Here is a 16,862-nt window from a genome sequence, read left to right as displayed (position 1 = left end):
AAGGTGCCAGTTAGTTCAGCTGCCATAGCCTGAACAGCTTACAGCAGTCCACCGTGATGAGAGTCTGGGCTTTGCCTTGAATGTCCTGTCTGCATTAGCAGTGCCACTCAGCTATCCAAGAGACGTTTGGCTGAAATCTGTACACTATGTGCAGATGGGGTTAAAGCGATTCCACAGGAACTCCACAGCTACACAAGCTGAACTGGTTACAAAAGAAGTCCTTCACACTAACAGCCAGTGTTGCGATTTCTTAGTTTGCAATGGGCCTAACTGTCTGCAAAAATCTCTGTGGAATCATTACAGGCCAGAGACACTAACCCTTCACACTTCTGTGCCAGACTTGTAACTGCAATCATATATTACCACTCCTTGGAACACATATCCAAGGATGTATGCAAGAACATAAAAATCCCAATATTAAAAATAAACTCAGGACAATGTCGTGATGCCTTCTGCTCTCTATAGTTCAGGTACAAGCTATATAAATAAAAGAAGGAAACCTTTTTCAACCAATATCCATACAGGCAGTGGAATTTTTTTCTATTCTTTCCCTGTGCCCCGTAACACATCAAGGAAATTTGGAGTTGTTGCCAATTACATTATTTTCTAGTTATTAATAAACTCTGTGAATGTGCAATATGACTAATCTTCTCGAAAGCATAAATGAAAACAGATATTCTTTTTCTTATATCAAAGTAGAATACCTCCATTAAAATAAAATAAATCAAATCATGGCCAATTTGGCAAAGCAGCCGTTTATTAGCAAAAACCTTATTTTTTATTTTTTAGAAAAGTCTGTTATCTTTACAGGAAATCAGCCCAACTAATAGCTAGCCAGGAACAACTGCACATTACAAGAAAGGCAGCAGAATAGTTTTTACTATAAAATTGGGCTACTAAATTTTTGAGCACCAATTTGGACTCCATGGCTAGACCAGGCAATAACATCTGTGGGAGTGGCATCACAGCCAAATACTCAATTTACCTCATTATTACATTTTTGTCACTCTAATTAGCACTGTCAAAAATGGTCATTGAAGTAAGACCAAATACATTCATTTTTGAGCCCAGTGCAGGTGTTTTAGGTGGGAAGGGTTGGTAGCAGAGCAGAATCATGGTAAACAATGTAAGAGCAGAGGAGTAGTTAGGTGCTTTAGTGGCTGAGACAAAAAAGTGGTTGTAAAATCAGTTGGGGAATCATAACATATCTGGCCTATTCTGCAAACCCTGTGTACAGTATTGGTTGGCAGGCAAGAAAACACAGGATGAAATTTTTGCACCAGTGAAATCAATTTACATCGTAGAAATATTATACTTGTTTGAGGGAAATCCTCAAGAGAAACATGTTCAGCATAGGAAAACAGGGAATTGAGACGGGCCAATGCGCAATAAGTCGGACATTTACAAACTAGGCTTTTAGGAAGCTGGCTGTTGCAATATAAAACCTGCGAAAATTAAAAAGGCAAAATTGGGTGCACACAGGTGTGCCTATCACATTCAAAAGCCTTAATGAATCCCAAAGGATAGAGCAGTCCTCCATGGGACTGGAAAAGGATTGTGCCTCTTTGAGATACGACTGCTCCCCTGGACCCATCCCAACATGGTGCAGCTCTCATCTGCCACACAGTAGAAATCTGCCGTGCTCAACAGTTCATTTACCTTGCTAGAAAAACAACTCAATTCAGCAAACTCCCAAATTCACTCAATGCAGCTGCTCTCAAACCCCTTGTTACAGTTTAATGAAATGTGCTGACTGAGCTGTTTCATAGTAAATATTAGTTATAGCAGAGCTCGCCTCCCAAATTGAGTCTTTTAGGAGCAAGAGGATTCTGCAGTGCCGTACCACTGACACAGAATCGCCCATAACTCACAAATAATAAAATACCATCTGAGGGCATAGAGGTTATTGCCATCAGCAGCTCCCTATGGAATTGTAAATCATTTGAACAAAGCTTACCCTTTTTTGAGAACTTCAGGCTATACATACAGGACACCAGCGTCTTACACAGTGTATGAAGACTATACCTTTAGCTCCTTCATTTAACCTTGCTTCACAAATGAATGAACCCTGTACAGGCTGCTCTTTCCGGATGAAAATAAGAAAGATACCTCGAAACACTGGCAATTTGTCTTAGAGGAAGTTTAAACCTTTGGGCTAACAGCTTGCCAACCACCTGATAAGTCATGCGGATTAACTGTAAAATGCACTGTGCACTGAAGTTCAATGGGATACACTGCAGGAAAAGCCAGTGAAATTCAATGGGATGTTATTTTTGTGAGCATCTGCAGATCCAGGCCTTTGCCCAACAGATAGGTTGTGTTATTTATGCCACTGTCATTAAAATATAAAAAGCACTGAAAATCATTCAAATTAAACCCACTTTCAACTCCACTGTATGGAATGGCATTGTGTCACCTTCAGAAACACCGCAGCACTCCTAATCTAGTGTTTCCATGAAGTCTTAGTGCTCCTGGAAGTGCAGCTTTCCTTATGAAAAATAAATAATTAAATAAATAACACTGGAAATGTAATACAAAGGTTGCTGCTCAAAACAAGTTTGGTTTTTTTTTTTGAGTGAATAGTGTGAATGGTCACTTGCAGCACTCCTCTACTGCGTAAACTTCAGAGATTGAAAATGAAATGTTATTTTGATGCACAGCTCTTATCTGAGTCTTTGTACATATATCATACTCAATAAATATTTTCTGAAGTTTTCAAAACTTCCTGAATTCTTCACACTTAAATGAATAGAAAATAAGAATTATGTTATTCTTATTACTTTGAACTGAAATGACAATGTTTCATTGCAAAGAAAAACAGAGGTTAGATATAAAAAAGTCTGTTGGGCCACTGCTTTGTTTTTGTATCAACACCCGAAAGTCCCACCAGTACGTTTTAAGGTGTTTGGCACAGATGAATTCTAGATGTTGCAAATGATGACCTTTGCCAAATACATTTCAAAGGCTAGCCTAGCCCTTGATATATCACAGATTTCTTCAAGATATTGAAGTTACATTTTCTCAATTTTACTTTCAGCTCCTTATTTATATTGTTAGTGTCATTCAAACCATCTCCTTCCCATATATGCCCTTCACATACCTACCTACACTGTGTTGTATGCTACTGTTGCCTATCACCTTCATGCCCTTTTTTTCTTTCTAGAGTTTACAATGTCTGTGATTGATGTTGCTATAATTCAAGTACCTCATCTCAGACAGAACTGGTATTATATGAAGGACTGCAACAGTGCTAAGCAAACGGTAGTCACTCTTCCATGTAATTTGTCATGTTGCTCTTTCTAGTTGAGGATGTAACCCCTTCAAGGATTCAGGACTTACAGTTGTGCTTACAGCTCAGTTGTCATGTACCTGTACTTTGCAGAGACATGACTACAGGAGTGTTTCCCAGCTCTTGGCAGAGGAGAACTGTGGAAGCACCACCTCTGGGAGACACTTCTTGCCTTTCACATTATCACACTTTAGCAGAACAAACCTCACCTCTCTAAGATCGTCAAACTTTTCTCGGACTACAGAGGCCCCATAGGATTTTCTTGCACCACTGATAATTTGAATTTATCACTTCTCTGGGAAGTCATATTCATCGTTTCTGCCAGACTCACCTGAGTCTACTTTAAATACAGACAAGGAAACAAAAAGAACTTTCATCCTAATAAGGCAAAGAGTTATGTCCTTGATTACAAAACTGAAAACACATTTACAAAAGAGAAACACATCAAGAAAATACAGATGACAGACCTGACATTTAGACATTTTGTTTTCCACCTTTTGTTGCATTTGTCAGTTGCAGATGTGGCAGAATGTTACAAACCTAGAATTATTGTCATTTTTTTTAACCTATTATTTTTTCTTCTTTTCTACTTTCCTTTCTGTTAATAAAGAGCCTATTTCAGCTAAATATTATCCAAATCACTAAAACCAAATAAAATTTAACTAAACAAATCTTCTCTCCCCCAGACCTCCCATATTATTTGTGGTATCAATGCAATTTCACATGAACATACATCGTTTATACACTTTTGTTTTCTTTTTAACATTCAAAGCTTTTAGAAAATGACCTACTAGGAGCTAGCAAAATGAGTTCACATTCTTGATTCATCCTGAGAAAACATATGAACAAGTTTTGGGAGTATGACTAAAGGTGAGTCTTCTGGTGACATGCTGCATACCACTCCCTGTAATGCCAGATACCATAGGTTTTATGCCTTTCAGTTTCTATTGACTATTGCAGAATAAAAAAGTTCACTTTATACACAGTGCAAGGCTATCACTCAATAACAAACTGCTTTGGAAGAGGCAGCTTTAAGCTACCTAATCATTGCCCTCTCAAAGTATCACCAGGTGGCACTTCTGGAAATCACAGAAGAGAATGCAATTGCCATATGTAAGAAACACTGGTGAAACCAGCCTCTAAATATTCTAGTTCAGAGACATGAAGTCAGCAGCAAATAAATTCTATGAATTGCATTTGTCTGATGATGAAAATGAAGTAATATTAGTTATGGCCCTTTTGGCTGGTACTTTTTGCTTTGCTGTTTCATCACCGCTCCTTTGTTTTAACTTTTTATCACCCCAGTCAGGGAGCTGGGATCCTTCTCTGAAAGGGAATCTGGGCCAATGTTGCTTTGAGTCAGCAGCTGACACCTCACGGAGAGATGAGGAGTCCTCAGCAAAAGCACTCGTTCATTTGTGGAAATTTTATTTAGAGGTAAAATTTAACAAAACACAACCTACTAGCCCACTCGGCTCATAGGAAGGGCTGCTTGAACAGAAAATGGAATTCCCTGCATCTGTGTTTACTCCACTTCTGCATTTCCCTTCTCTGCCTGTGGCATCACAGGTAGGCGCACTTGCACATAACAGCAAACACTAAGCCACTACTGACAAATGGTGGGAAAATAAAGCTGTGCTCAGAAGAGAAGTGGGAACGCTACAGAAAAAGCATTTAATAAATTCTACTTATTGAAAAATACCATCTAAGCACAACTATGGTCAAATGCTGACTGTGGAATCCATGCTGAGACAGCTGCTTAGGAAGACGTGAGGGCTGATCGGCTCAGTTCTCAAAGGGGCCTGGACAAGCTTCAGAAGTCATCTCACGTGAACCTAAATGAGGTTCGACAAGTCCAAGTGCAAGGTGCTGCACCTGGGCCGGGGCAATCCCAGACATGAGGACAGACTGGGAGAAGAACTCATTGAGAGCAGCCCTGTGGTGAAGGACTTGGGGATTCTGCTGGACGAAAAGCTCGACACGAGCCAGCAGTGTGTGCTTGGAGCCCCAAAGGCCAACTGCATCCTGGGCTGCATCAACAGAAGAGTGGCCGGCAGGGCGAGAGAGGGGATTGTGCCCCTCTGCTCTGCCCTCGTGAGGCCCCATCTGGAGTGCTGCATCCAGGTCTGGAGCTCCTGGCACAAGAAAGATGTGGACCTGGTGGACTGAGTCCAGAGGAGGGCCATGAAGATGATCAGAGGGCTGGAGCACCTCTCCTATGAAAACAGGCTGAGGGACCTGGGGATGTTCAGCCTGGAGAAGAGAAGGCTCCAGGCAGACCTCACTGCGGCCTTCTGGTACTTAAAGGGGAATTATTGAAAAGATAGAGAGCAACTTTCTGTACAGGCAGATAGTGATAGGACATGGGGTAATGGTTTTAAACTAACAGAGGTGAGATTTAGATCAGATGTTAGGAGGAAATTCTTTACTCAGAGGGCGGTGAGGTTGCCCAGAGAAGCTGTGGATGCCCCATCTCTGGAGGTGTTCAAGGCCAGGCTGGATGGGGCCCTGAGTAACCTAATGTAGTGGGAGGTGTCCCTGCCCATGGCAGGGAGTTTGGAACTGGATGATCTTTAAGGTCCCTTCCAACCCAAGCTATTCTACAGTTCTATGTATCAGGCAAATGGAGACTGTCTTTAAAGATGGGGGGGGTGGGGGGGAGGTATTGTTATTTACAAACCTCAACAATGCTTTTGCTGTTCTCTCATTCCCAATAATTCCCAGAATAATTCCTCCTTAAATGAATCTCCTGCCACAGATTGCTCAATTGTGTTAATCACTTGCACTTGACCTGGACCTTGGCTGAGTAAATGGTCAGGGATTCAGTTCAAGCAGTTTGAACTATGCTAACCGCATTTGCAATGGGTTCAGTCCAATATTTTCCACACAAACAGTCAATAAGTAAAATGAAAGAGCTTCAAGATTAACACCTAACAATGTGAAAGGCACAAGACTGCAAAGAAACTTTCCCCCCGTAACTCTCCGGGGACCCTGCGACAGACGGTTAGAATAACAGACAGTGCTTTTTGTAACAAGGCTCTGAACATCAAGGGAATGCGACGGTGTTTCAGCTCCATGTAGCTGCAGTACGTGCAAATAGAACTGCAGATTAAAACCAAACCAAAACAAAAAACCCACACAACCCTATCTAACAAAGCAGTTATTCTGCTGAGGCCTTTAGGTGACATTTTAAACCACTGGTGACCATGGAGTATCCAAAGGAAATAGAAGATAAAAAACTTATAACAAGCTTGTTGTTCCATTGAAGGGTTCTGGAGATATCATCAAGCTCCACTGGCAACAAAAAGAACTAACAAAGTGAAAGATAAGACTGATGTACTAGCATAACAAGCCTGTTATTCCATTGAGAGATTTCTGTTGATGCTATAGACCAGGAAAGCTGAGTTACCGTGGTTTGCAGTTTCAGCAGAATCCCATATTGCATCACTGCAGTTCCTCTACCTGAACTGCATTTTTAATACAGGGGTATCCAGAAAAATTAAACATTTTTTTTGTTGTTGATATTTAAAAAGTGCAATGAAGAGCCTATTTTGTAAGTTGCCTATTATGTTTCCAAATTAGAATCTGAAAACTGAGTGAACTGTCTGCAAGCGTAAAGAACGATTAAGCAGCACAGTTGAGCTAGCAGTTTTACTAAAAGAAACTGGCTTCAACCCATTTTCGCACTGGTGTGGGCCTCAAAGGTTTAGGATGAAACATGACTACACTGAGGCAGTTCTGAAAGAGAGAGTGAAAAAGCTGGAATTACACCTCTGCCAAGGAGGACTAACAAAGGCTGCCTCAATCTGTTGGAGGAAACTGGAACCGAAGCGGTATCTGAAATGGATGCTAACAGCAGGGATGGGAGAGAAACCTGTAACGGGCAAGTGCAGAACAGAAAACTTCCTTCAGGAATACACAGTGGAGGAGAAAGAATACAGCAAATCTTCTTTCCATTGAAGAGGTGGATTATTGCTGCTGATGGCCAAATGTGTATGTGCTGCCGTAAAAAGGAGCTGAGCAACAGGGACTGAAAGCAGTGATCAGATGGCTCGGTTTTTATATTTCTAAAGGTTTTTGTATTATATCCACTCAAGCCATCAATCACAACTTTATTAAACCATGGAACAGATGTCAGATCAATGGCTGTATCGGAAACATTTTGAATGACAAGCTGATGATGGAACAATTCCAGCCTCCATACATTATTAAACACATACTAATATTGCTGTTTCAAAGCTACCCATACTGGCTCGCTCAGCCTATCCTCCCTGTATGGTACCTTTTTTTAATAGTTGAACTAATTGTAGATGAATATTACATAGGAAAAGCAAGACTTACAATAATACATAATAATAAACTAGTAAACAAAAGAAAAATTTCAAGGTTAAAACTGGCTATCTGTCTTTGCATTATGCCCCTGGGCATTAAAATTTCATTTTAGTACAATTGTAGGAGCTGAGGCTGGATTGTCAGACTTAATCAGAATATTCAGAGTTATTGCCTTTTTGATGCAATCTTGACATAATTTAAGTTTAGCTTTTCTTTACTTATTTGCCCACAGCCAGCCCACCAGTGTAAATGCTTTCTGCTCTTCTTGAGTGAAGAGGTATGTATGGAAAACACATATAAATAAGGCAGAAATTGCCCCTCTGGCAGATTTCCTGCTTAACTCCAGATTTCAGGCAGATTCAGGGAGGTGATCAGAGCAGCATGCTTGCCTCCCAATTCATCAGTAATGCAAACTGTATTTTCACTGGCAGAAATCAATTTGATTTTCATATAGGCAGAAAGGAATTATGTTCTTGGTGAATGAAGCACAAAGCACAGTAACTGGGAGATGCCATAGGAATAGGGGGTGGAGTTGCCACAAACTGCAGTCCATTACCTCCTCCCTTACCCCTGTACCGTACAGCATCCTAGCATCCTTTGGGCTGCAATATCTACCGCGGATGTACATTTTTGTGAGGTGGATGGTGAGATCAAGTAAAGATGGATTTGCAATTTTTCTCTTGGTCTGACATCTTGATAGCTTAGTGCATCCTCCTGATTAGGAGTGCTCAGTGTAGCAGCAATGCCTGATTTTACACAGGCAATTCAATAACAGATAATTAGATGGGGTAAAAATGTTCAAATAGATAATAAAATAAAATAAATATGCATTCTTTGGAGTTTTAGAGAGGAAGAAAACTTTTTATTCCTGCTCATGGCAAATGGTTTCCTAAACAAAATTCTTTGTGCTTTTTGGGGCCAGTGACTGAAGGCTTCCCATAGCGGAAGGCTGTGAGAGTGGGGCTGCAGGAAAACTATTCAATTTTGGCTGCTGAAATGGATGTTCCCTGATGTAAGTTAGCAGCCTTGCCAGCATTTAGCCAGAAATGCCACCTGTGGCCCACTATTTAAATAATCAAGTGCATGAGAGATGAAAGGGACTGCCCCCTGAATTCCCGTGGAGTTTTAGCATGTGATTCAGGGCTGAGAGATCAAGACTTAAATCCAGTTTTTGGTGTCAAGTCTGAAATTGGCAGAGCCCGCTCTTACTCAGGTAACTCTCCTCACCAAAGGCCTAAAGAATGCTTCACTGTGAAGGGTCTCCCCCTCTGGAATGGCTCCAACCTGGACTTGAATCTTTCAGAGAGCATCAAAGGCCAGAGTAATTCCCACAAGATATGAGGCATGCAAAGGCCTTTATGCTGTTTCTCTAGCTTACTCACTAGAGAATGGATTTTCTGTTGAAGCAATATTTTAGAAACCCAGCACTCATCCTGAAATGGGCAAGTTTAGAAGTGGGTTTGAAGTCAATTCTCACTTAAGTGACCACAGAGGTCTGTTTTGGCTGAAAAATATGATATGTTAATTAGCAGAATGGCTTTTCTAAGGAAGTAAATGTGTGAAAGCTTTTTAATAAAAACCGCTTTGCATACTGCAAAGCTTTTAAATTAAATTGGGACAGAGTTACAGCTGACACTGAGCAAAATTGTTTGTGACTGTTTGGCTTGTTTGTTGAAAAAAATCTGGCTGGCTTCTTGAAAGATAGCTGGTGGTTCTTTATGGTGCCCCGTTGCACAGTTTTAAAGAATAAAATTAAAAAATATGCTCATAACAGAAATGTATAGTTTATGTCTTATATCTCCCATAAAACTTAGTCCTGCTGAGGTACTCGCAGAAGCATTTTTTGGACTTGGCTCAATTTGTCATGGCGTTATGCTCTTATTGCTCCTCTCCCTGGATCGAAATTCAGGCTTCAGAATAAATGAAGTAAAAATATCTCTAAATCAATCATATCTCTAAATAGGTTGTCCATTTGTTCCACACATTTTTTATTTTTTTTATTTATTTATTTTTTCTGGAACAGGCCATGCTAGTAAGATTCAATTTCAAGTCAGGATAAATATATTCAGCAAAATTGCTATTGGCAGCCAAAATCCTGAAGTTCTCCCTTTAATTCCTGACAGGAGGAATTCCTGAGGAGCTCCATGATTATATTGCTTGCATGAGGACTTTAACTGAATATGGTGCTGTTGGCGGTTATACCAAAGAGAAATCCTGTATGCAACAAAACAGGGTGTCAACTGAGATTTATGAAAAGCCTGTGGATATTGTAACACCCATCAATCATCTACTCTTGAAGTTTTCCATAAAAGAGTTAAGATTTTTAAAGATAACAAACATAGGCTTATATGGTACACCACTGCATGTATTTCAAGAAGTTGTCAGGGAATGCTGTGACCTTGAAAGACAGGACAGTGTAAAGAGCTAGGAAAATAAAGGATTTTCTTTACTTTCAGTTACAGGAAAATAAATCCGGGACCTTCTTATCACCCACTAGATCAGTCATGCCTTTGAGAGTCCTTCTTGTGCCTCCCCAAATAAGAAACATCTACATTTACAATGGCTTTGTTATGAGTATAGTAATAATGGTTTCAAGTCTGAAGAGAACATTAGCTAGGAATTTCCTAGCTCACACTAAGATTGAGAAAACAAGACCAGGAGACTTAATGTCTGCAAGAGTCATGGAAATGAAAATGACAAACAGAAGGAAAAATTCATAGGAACTGCCCAGCAGCACCACCAGAATTCATTTTCCATTTCCTTGTCTAAATTTTTAAACATACATTTGAATGACGGTAATTACGCAGAAATTCTCACTAGTCATAGTATTTCCTACAATTTAATCTGTTCAGAGGGGAAAAATGCTGATATTAACTTTTAGATGTAATTCCAACTTCTTTTGATTACTGAATGAAACATTTTAAATAACAGGAATAAACAACGAACCACCATATTAAAGATTTCTCAGAAATAAATACAGAAGTCTCAGATCTCAACAGCTGCTTTTTTTTTTTTTAAGGGGGAAGAAGACATTAAAGTTAGAATTAAATTCAACGGATAAGAAAGAGGGAAAGGAGAGGGAGAAGGAGAACATAGGAACAGGAAGAGAAGACTTAACAGAGTGGATTACGTATCTTTGTTAAGATGTAGCTTTATAAAGTACCTTATTCAGCAACAAAAATACTTGGAAAAACTGTTCCTATAGATGAGCATCAAGTAGAACAGAAAAAAAAAGGAATGCCTGAACACTTCAGGGCTAACCAATAATAAGCATGTTATTAAGGGCATTATACAAATGCCTCTTGAACACTGACAGGCATGAGGCATCAGCCACCTGGCTAGGCAGCCTGTTTCCATGCTTGACCACCCTCATGGTAAAGAAATTTTTCCTCATGTGCAGTCTGAACCTCCCCTGACGCAGCTTTGAGATGTTCTTTCATGGCCTGTTCTCGGTGACCAGGGAGCAGAGATCGGCACTTCCTCAGAAAGCTGCAGAGAGCCATGAGGTTGCCTCTTGGCGTCCTCTTCTCCAGACTGACAACTCAGATGTCCACAGGACATGCCTTCCAGCCCTGTTACCAGCTTTGTTGCCCTCCTTTGGATGCATTCAAGCACCTTGACATCCTTTTTATATTGTGGAGCCCAGAACTGTGTATAATATTAAAGATGAGGCCACAACACTAAATATAGCAGGAGAATCACCTCTCCTGACCAGCTGGCTGTGCTGCGTTTCATGCACCCCAAAACGCAGTTTGCCCTCTTGGCTGCCAGGGCACCTTGCAGGCTCACGTTGAGCCTGCTGTCGACCTGCACCCCCAGATCCCTTTCTGTTGAGCTGCTCTCCAGCCACTCGTCTCCCAGTCTGTGCCTGTGTCAGGCATTACACTCTCCCAGGTGCAGAACCCGGCACTTTCCCTTCTTGAACTTCATGCCGTTGCTAATCGCCCAGTGCTCCAATCTATCTAGATCCCCCTGCAAGGCCTCTTGTCCTTCCAGGGAGAAAACAGCACCTCCCAGTTTCCTATCATTGGCAAACTTGCTGAGGATGCACTCCAGTCATGCATCCAGGTCACTGATAAAAATGTTGAACAGGACTGGCCCTAGACTTGAGCCCTAGGGAACACCTTAGTGACCATCCGCCAGCCAGATGTAGCCCCATTTACTGCAACCCTTTGAGCAGCACAGTGGTGAAATAGAAGAAACAATTTTTAAGTACATAATAGACCTTTCACCTAATTATTACGCAGAATGTGCTTAAAGACGTATAACATTTATGCCAGTGTTTTTCTAAAAATATATATGTACATGCAGTATGCACACATTCACATAGTAAATGACTGTATATTGTATATAGACTGCTGGTATTACTAAAATATTTTAGTAAAGTTTCAGAGAGTTTTAATAATTTTTATTAAGACTATTTTTTGCCTTTCTCTGACTCTGGAGTAGTTAACTGAGTCTGACTTACACAGCTTAAAGAGAAAATAACTGTTGAAATATGCATGTTTAAATATAATTTACTGGAAACACAGCTGACCTTGACCCAAAATCACATTTTGGAGCCTCGAGCAAACTATGTATTGCTGTCTGCTATGGGTTAAAAGTGAGTGCCAGATCCTATCACAAAGACAGAACTCCCATTTTCCAGCAGTATAAAACTTTCTTAATGCACAAGAAAGCAATTTTGCATTAAAAAAAATAATAATTAGGGGAGTACTTCCATATTCACATACGGATTAGTACAGATAATTCCTGCTAAGTACAGAGAAACTTCTGTTGACCTACTGTTTTACTACTTAATCAGTTCTGTTCCTTATAATACCTAATGGTGACTGTATGATGGTTGTAGAAATGTATAGATACACGTTTGCGTGAGGTAGCAATATGGGATATTGTTTGTGTAGGACATCGTGTCTGAGTCATGATAAAAGAAACTGATATGTTCACCTGAACAGGGCCAGACATCTTTGGACACAGAGAAACTAAATAAATAAATAAATAAAAACACAGCAATATTAAACTACCAAGCATTGACGGACTGAAATCTCAGGAATAAGAAAAGGCCTTGAGAAACTCAGTAATCAATTAACATTTTGCAAAATATAGAGTAAATAGTATAATCTATGATCTTACCGTTCCTGTTGTGCCCAAGGAAAGGTGGTTCATCTGTTGGGTCAGAGGGCCCATCATGCTTGCTGGCTGCATTGACATAGTGTGGTCCATTGTTGGTGTTATCACAGCACCCTACAAACACATATCATTTACACTTCAACATTTTGCCTTAAAAGAAAAAGCAGCATTCTCTTAGTGAGTGAACCTGGCTGAAAACTTGACATGAATCTTAAAAGAGACTAATATATCTGTCAGAGAAAATATGTTTTGTTCCCATTGACAACCAAGCTACACGCATATATTATTTGTACTACTAATGAGGCCATTTTATGTCAGTTCCAATTAAGTGTCATTTTTTACCTCATTACTTCTGACAAACAAATACATATGTTCTTTCTATGATGAATGCTACTGTACATTGCAAAATGCCCGTCGTTTATATTTTTCCATATCCTATATAGAACAATCTTACAGACAGAACACATATGTCCCCAGTTTTCTCCGACTTCTAAAACGTTCCGTCTCTGAGACCTTCAACCTATTATGGTAATTGTCTTGGATTTTTCCAGTCTCAATTAAGAACTCTTACTCATAACATTTTATAGCTGATTGAGTAAGACTAGCTATTGACAGCGAGGGTGGTAGTGACACCCATTTAAAACACATACACAGCATTTAAAAGCATTTTTCTTCTCCTCATGAAAAACAAAGACATTAATAACAAATAGCATATGAACTAAAGCAAGAACAAGACTTTAAACAAAAATTAAACAAAAGGCATGCCAGAGCTTTGGACAAAGCTTCTTTGTCATTCATATTCCTCATTTTTTGCTCTCCCACTCCTCAGGGTCCCAGATCAGTAAACTCATGCCTTAGTGAAGAGCTGATTTTCCTCAGTTCTAAGGTGTAAAATGCTATTTCCTGTATCAGTTGGAAAAAGTCAGTCAGAAACAGGGTGGTCTGCTCCTTCTCTTGCAGATTGAGAAATAAGGAGGTAATTTCAGCTATTTCATCATATAGAATAGCTCTACTTTGTGCATACTTGTGTGAACACGTTGGAAATTTGTACACAGAATCACCACATTAAAAAACATGGGAAAAGGTGGATGAATCCATTTTTCACAACAAGGAAAACTGACACTTTTTCTTTGAGATTGCTGATAAAATCCACTTGTAAACAGGAATCTAAAATAAACCAGTTCCAAAAAAACATAGCACACCTCTTAAGTATATATCTCACATTTATGTAGACCTATGTGGCTGCCATGCCAAGCACCAGATGAACCAAAAGCTTTCAAATTTTCAGTAGCATATTAAAAATAAACAATGATAACAACAACAACCAATGCTGGGGGAAGTACCAATTGATTTTTTTTTCTCACCTCCCAGTAATATTTTGTCTATGCACATCCTATCTGAGAAACTGAGATTTTGCAGTCTCCGTGAACTCGTTACTTGCATGCAAAGATGAAGAGGAGGTAGGTTCAGCTTGGTCAGTCCTCTTTGTAATGCCTCAGCATACAAAATACATACACATTTGTTTCATGTCACATACTGGATTACACTTCTTGCACTGACAACAGTCCCTAGAGAAATTTGGCAAATTACCAAGAATATCTTCAATGGAGGCTATCTGTCATGTTTCCAAATAAATAAGTATAAAACAAGCCAATCAATGTGCAAGTATCAAACTTGCAACACTTGTGAATACTTTTGCATCTTTCTTTGCTATACTAATTTGTGCTGGTTTGCAGCAATTACAGTGATTAACCCACAGATTAACTCATTCTAATGAGCTACCACTGTGCTGACCTCCTTTGCTAGCAGGGGTCCTTGCAAATCAAGACAGTCACAAACTTTCACCCCCAAATTTCTTTCAGCATAGTGGGGTTAATATACTATTAAAAATGTTCTTTCCTCCTCACGTCATTCTTTTCTTTCATGCTGCTTCTCTCTTTTTGCTGAAAAATCTGCCCTTTTCCTGGAAGTCTGATATCTGCTCTGTGGGACATACACTCACTCAGTCCGTTCTGCATTCACCACGTTGTCAGTGCAAGTGTCTGAATTAGCACCATGCCCAAGGAAAGATATGTTCAAAATTCAGTGATCTGGGATACCAGGGCTGCACTTGCAGAGGAGCACACAGCCTGACAGGGCCCCGGGACTTGGACATCCACCTGAACTTTGGTTACGATAAGAAATCATGAGCATTATGCTTAGAACGACCCACACCACAAAACATTTTTACTGTACCAAACCATAAGTGCTTAAACCAAGTTTGTCAACTGAAAAACAGTTTTCAGTTCCCTCTACAAGCAGCTTTCTCCTTTGGCTTAGAGACGGACAATTGCCTCAGAGGCTTCAGCACAGACCACACTGTGGTGTGTGATGGGATAAGCACAAAGTCACAGCCACACCACAGCTTCATGCAGCCCTGCACTGCCGGCAGTAGTGGCTGCAATTAATTTAGGATCTCCCAAAGCCTTAAAATAGCTACTAGTCTTTTTAAAGATGTTTATTGCACAGGTATGGTTGGAGAAACTTGATGTGATTACAAATGTGGCAGACTGAAAGCTATTTCTGTGTATAAATTCAGGAATCTGAAAATGAAGGAAGAGCAGTTGTGAAGAAAGTCTTATGATTTAGTGTAGCAAACACAAGGATCAGACACACAGTGGAAAAATCTGATAGAAGATGTTTTTCAGTAACTAGTAAGCAAGAGAGTTTTGCAAATAAACTATTCACTAAAATAGGGACTGGAGATAAAATACATCAAGGACAAAAAAATTACTCAAATATACTATATATACTACTTTTAAATAGAAAATGTATATATTCTGGTCTCTAAATATACACTGTTTAAGATGTTAGGAAAAAGAGTTGGGACAACAAATCAGGGATTTGCAGCTTTCATGAGACAGCTTAATGTGTTTGAAGCTGACAGTTACCTAGAGCAGAGAATTACATGCATTTGCCAGTCCATTAATTCAACAGAGTTTGCAGAATCCTCTTGTGATCACGTAGGGAAAAAATTATACTTAATTAAGGAAATATCGTCTGGTTGTTAGGGCGACACCCAGTCTCCAGACCATAATGTGTTTCATAATACATGCTGTCATGTCCGTCCATATTCAACTTATTTATCTGAAGAACACAATGATGTCTTGCATCAGATATTACCATCATATTAAAAGTAATTTGATTCTTTGCAGTTTATAATAGGTAGTTGCTGATAAAAGTCCGCTTGGTTACTGGCAAAGGCTGCAGCAAACATACTTTTCATCTTCATCTGCTTGGATGTCTGATTTTACTGAGTTTGTGAGCTTTATAAAGAGACATATGAGCATGGCATAATACTACTGAAGGCCAAGCTTAGTTGAAAAACCTGCAGGAAAAATTATGATGAAGTTTTTGCCACTCTCATTGCCAAAGCAAGTAGTTGGCCTGCCAGTTACTTAGGTCTGCCCTGTTGCCTCAAAATGATTAAATTTTTCACAATTCCTGCAAGAAACTGGTTACTATAATGCCTTTGAAATTTGGCAAGACATTCTTGGCATATGATTTGTCAAACAATTCTGTCAATGCCATACTGGCTTAAAAAGAAATTAAGATTAATAGGTCAAATGGTAATGAACTAATGACACAGAAGAAAACAAGATTTTTGCAACACTGCAATAAACCCAAGATAATTTCAGTGACGTATAGACTTAGATTCCCCTGCACTTCATTTGTAAGGACTTGCTGTAAGCTCTGTGGACATACCTTTCATAAAAAAAAAAAAAAGAAAAAAAGAAAAAAAAAGAATATATTTATTTCTGTGTATTTCCTAGTTTATCACTTGCAAAGACAGATGCCTGCTTTTAACAACTACAAGCAGTGTACTCTTCCTGTATGGTAACAAACTGAAACCACAGGAAGAAAACTAAATACAGCCTGTTTATTATATTAAGTGAACTATCCTGAAGTACTTGCCAATACCAAAAGACATCAGTAGAAATAAAGTTTATATTGATGCAGTGACACATGCCACCTTATGAGCCTTGAAGGCTGGGAAAGGGACATCAAATACAAAAAGTGTATTAGGGGCTTTAGGAAGACAGAGTTCACTAGTTGAGTGATGCACTTGGGG

General features: G+C 39.5%; 1 protein-coding gene across 24 annotated transcripts in view; it reads right to left on the bottom strand.

The window, feature by feature from the left end:
* RBMS3 (RNA binding motif single stranded interacting protein 3) overlaps positions 1-16,862 on the bottom strand; it is a gene marked incomplete at its 3' end in the record, with an annotated part of 702,635 nt that overhangs the window by 26,688 nt on the left and 659,085 nt on the right. For all 24 annotated transcript variants that reach the window (XM_080580036.1, XM_080580033.1, XM_080580013.1 and 21 more), the window contains one exon: positions 12,755-12,865. In XM_080580036.1, the coding sequence (XP_080436162.1) occupies positions 12,755-12,865 (111 nt within the window). The remainder of the gene's footprint in view (positions 1-12,754; positions 12,866-16,862) is intronic.

Source organism: Anser brachyrhynchus, assembly GCF_964034855.1.
Source record: "Anser brachyrhynchus genome assembly, chromosome: 2".
In the NCBI taxonomy this organism is placed as follows: Eukaryota; Metazoa; Chordata; class Aves; order Anseriformes; family Anatidae; genus Anser; species Anser brachyrhynchus.
Note: the sequence above shows the minus strand (reverse complement) of the source record. Positions and strands in the feature narration are given on the sequence as shown.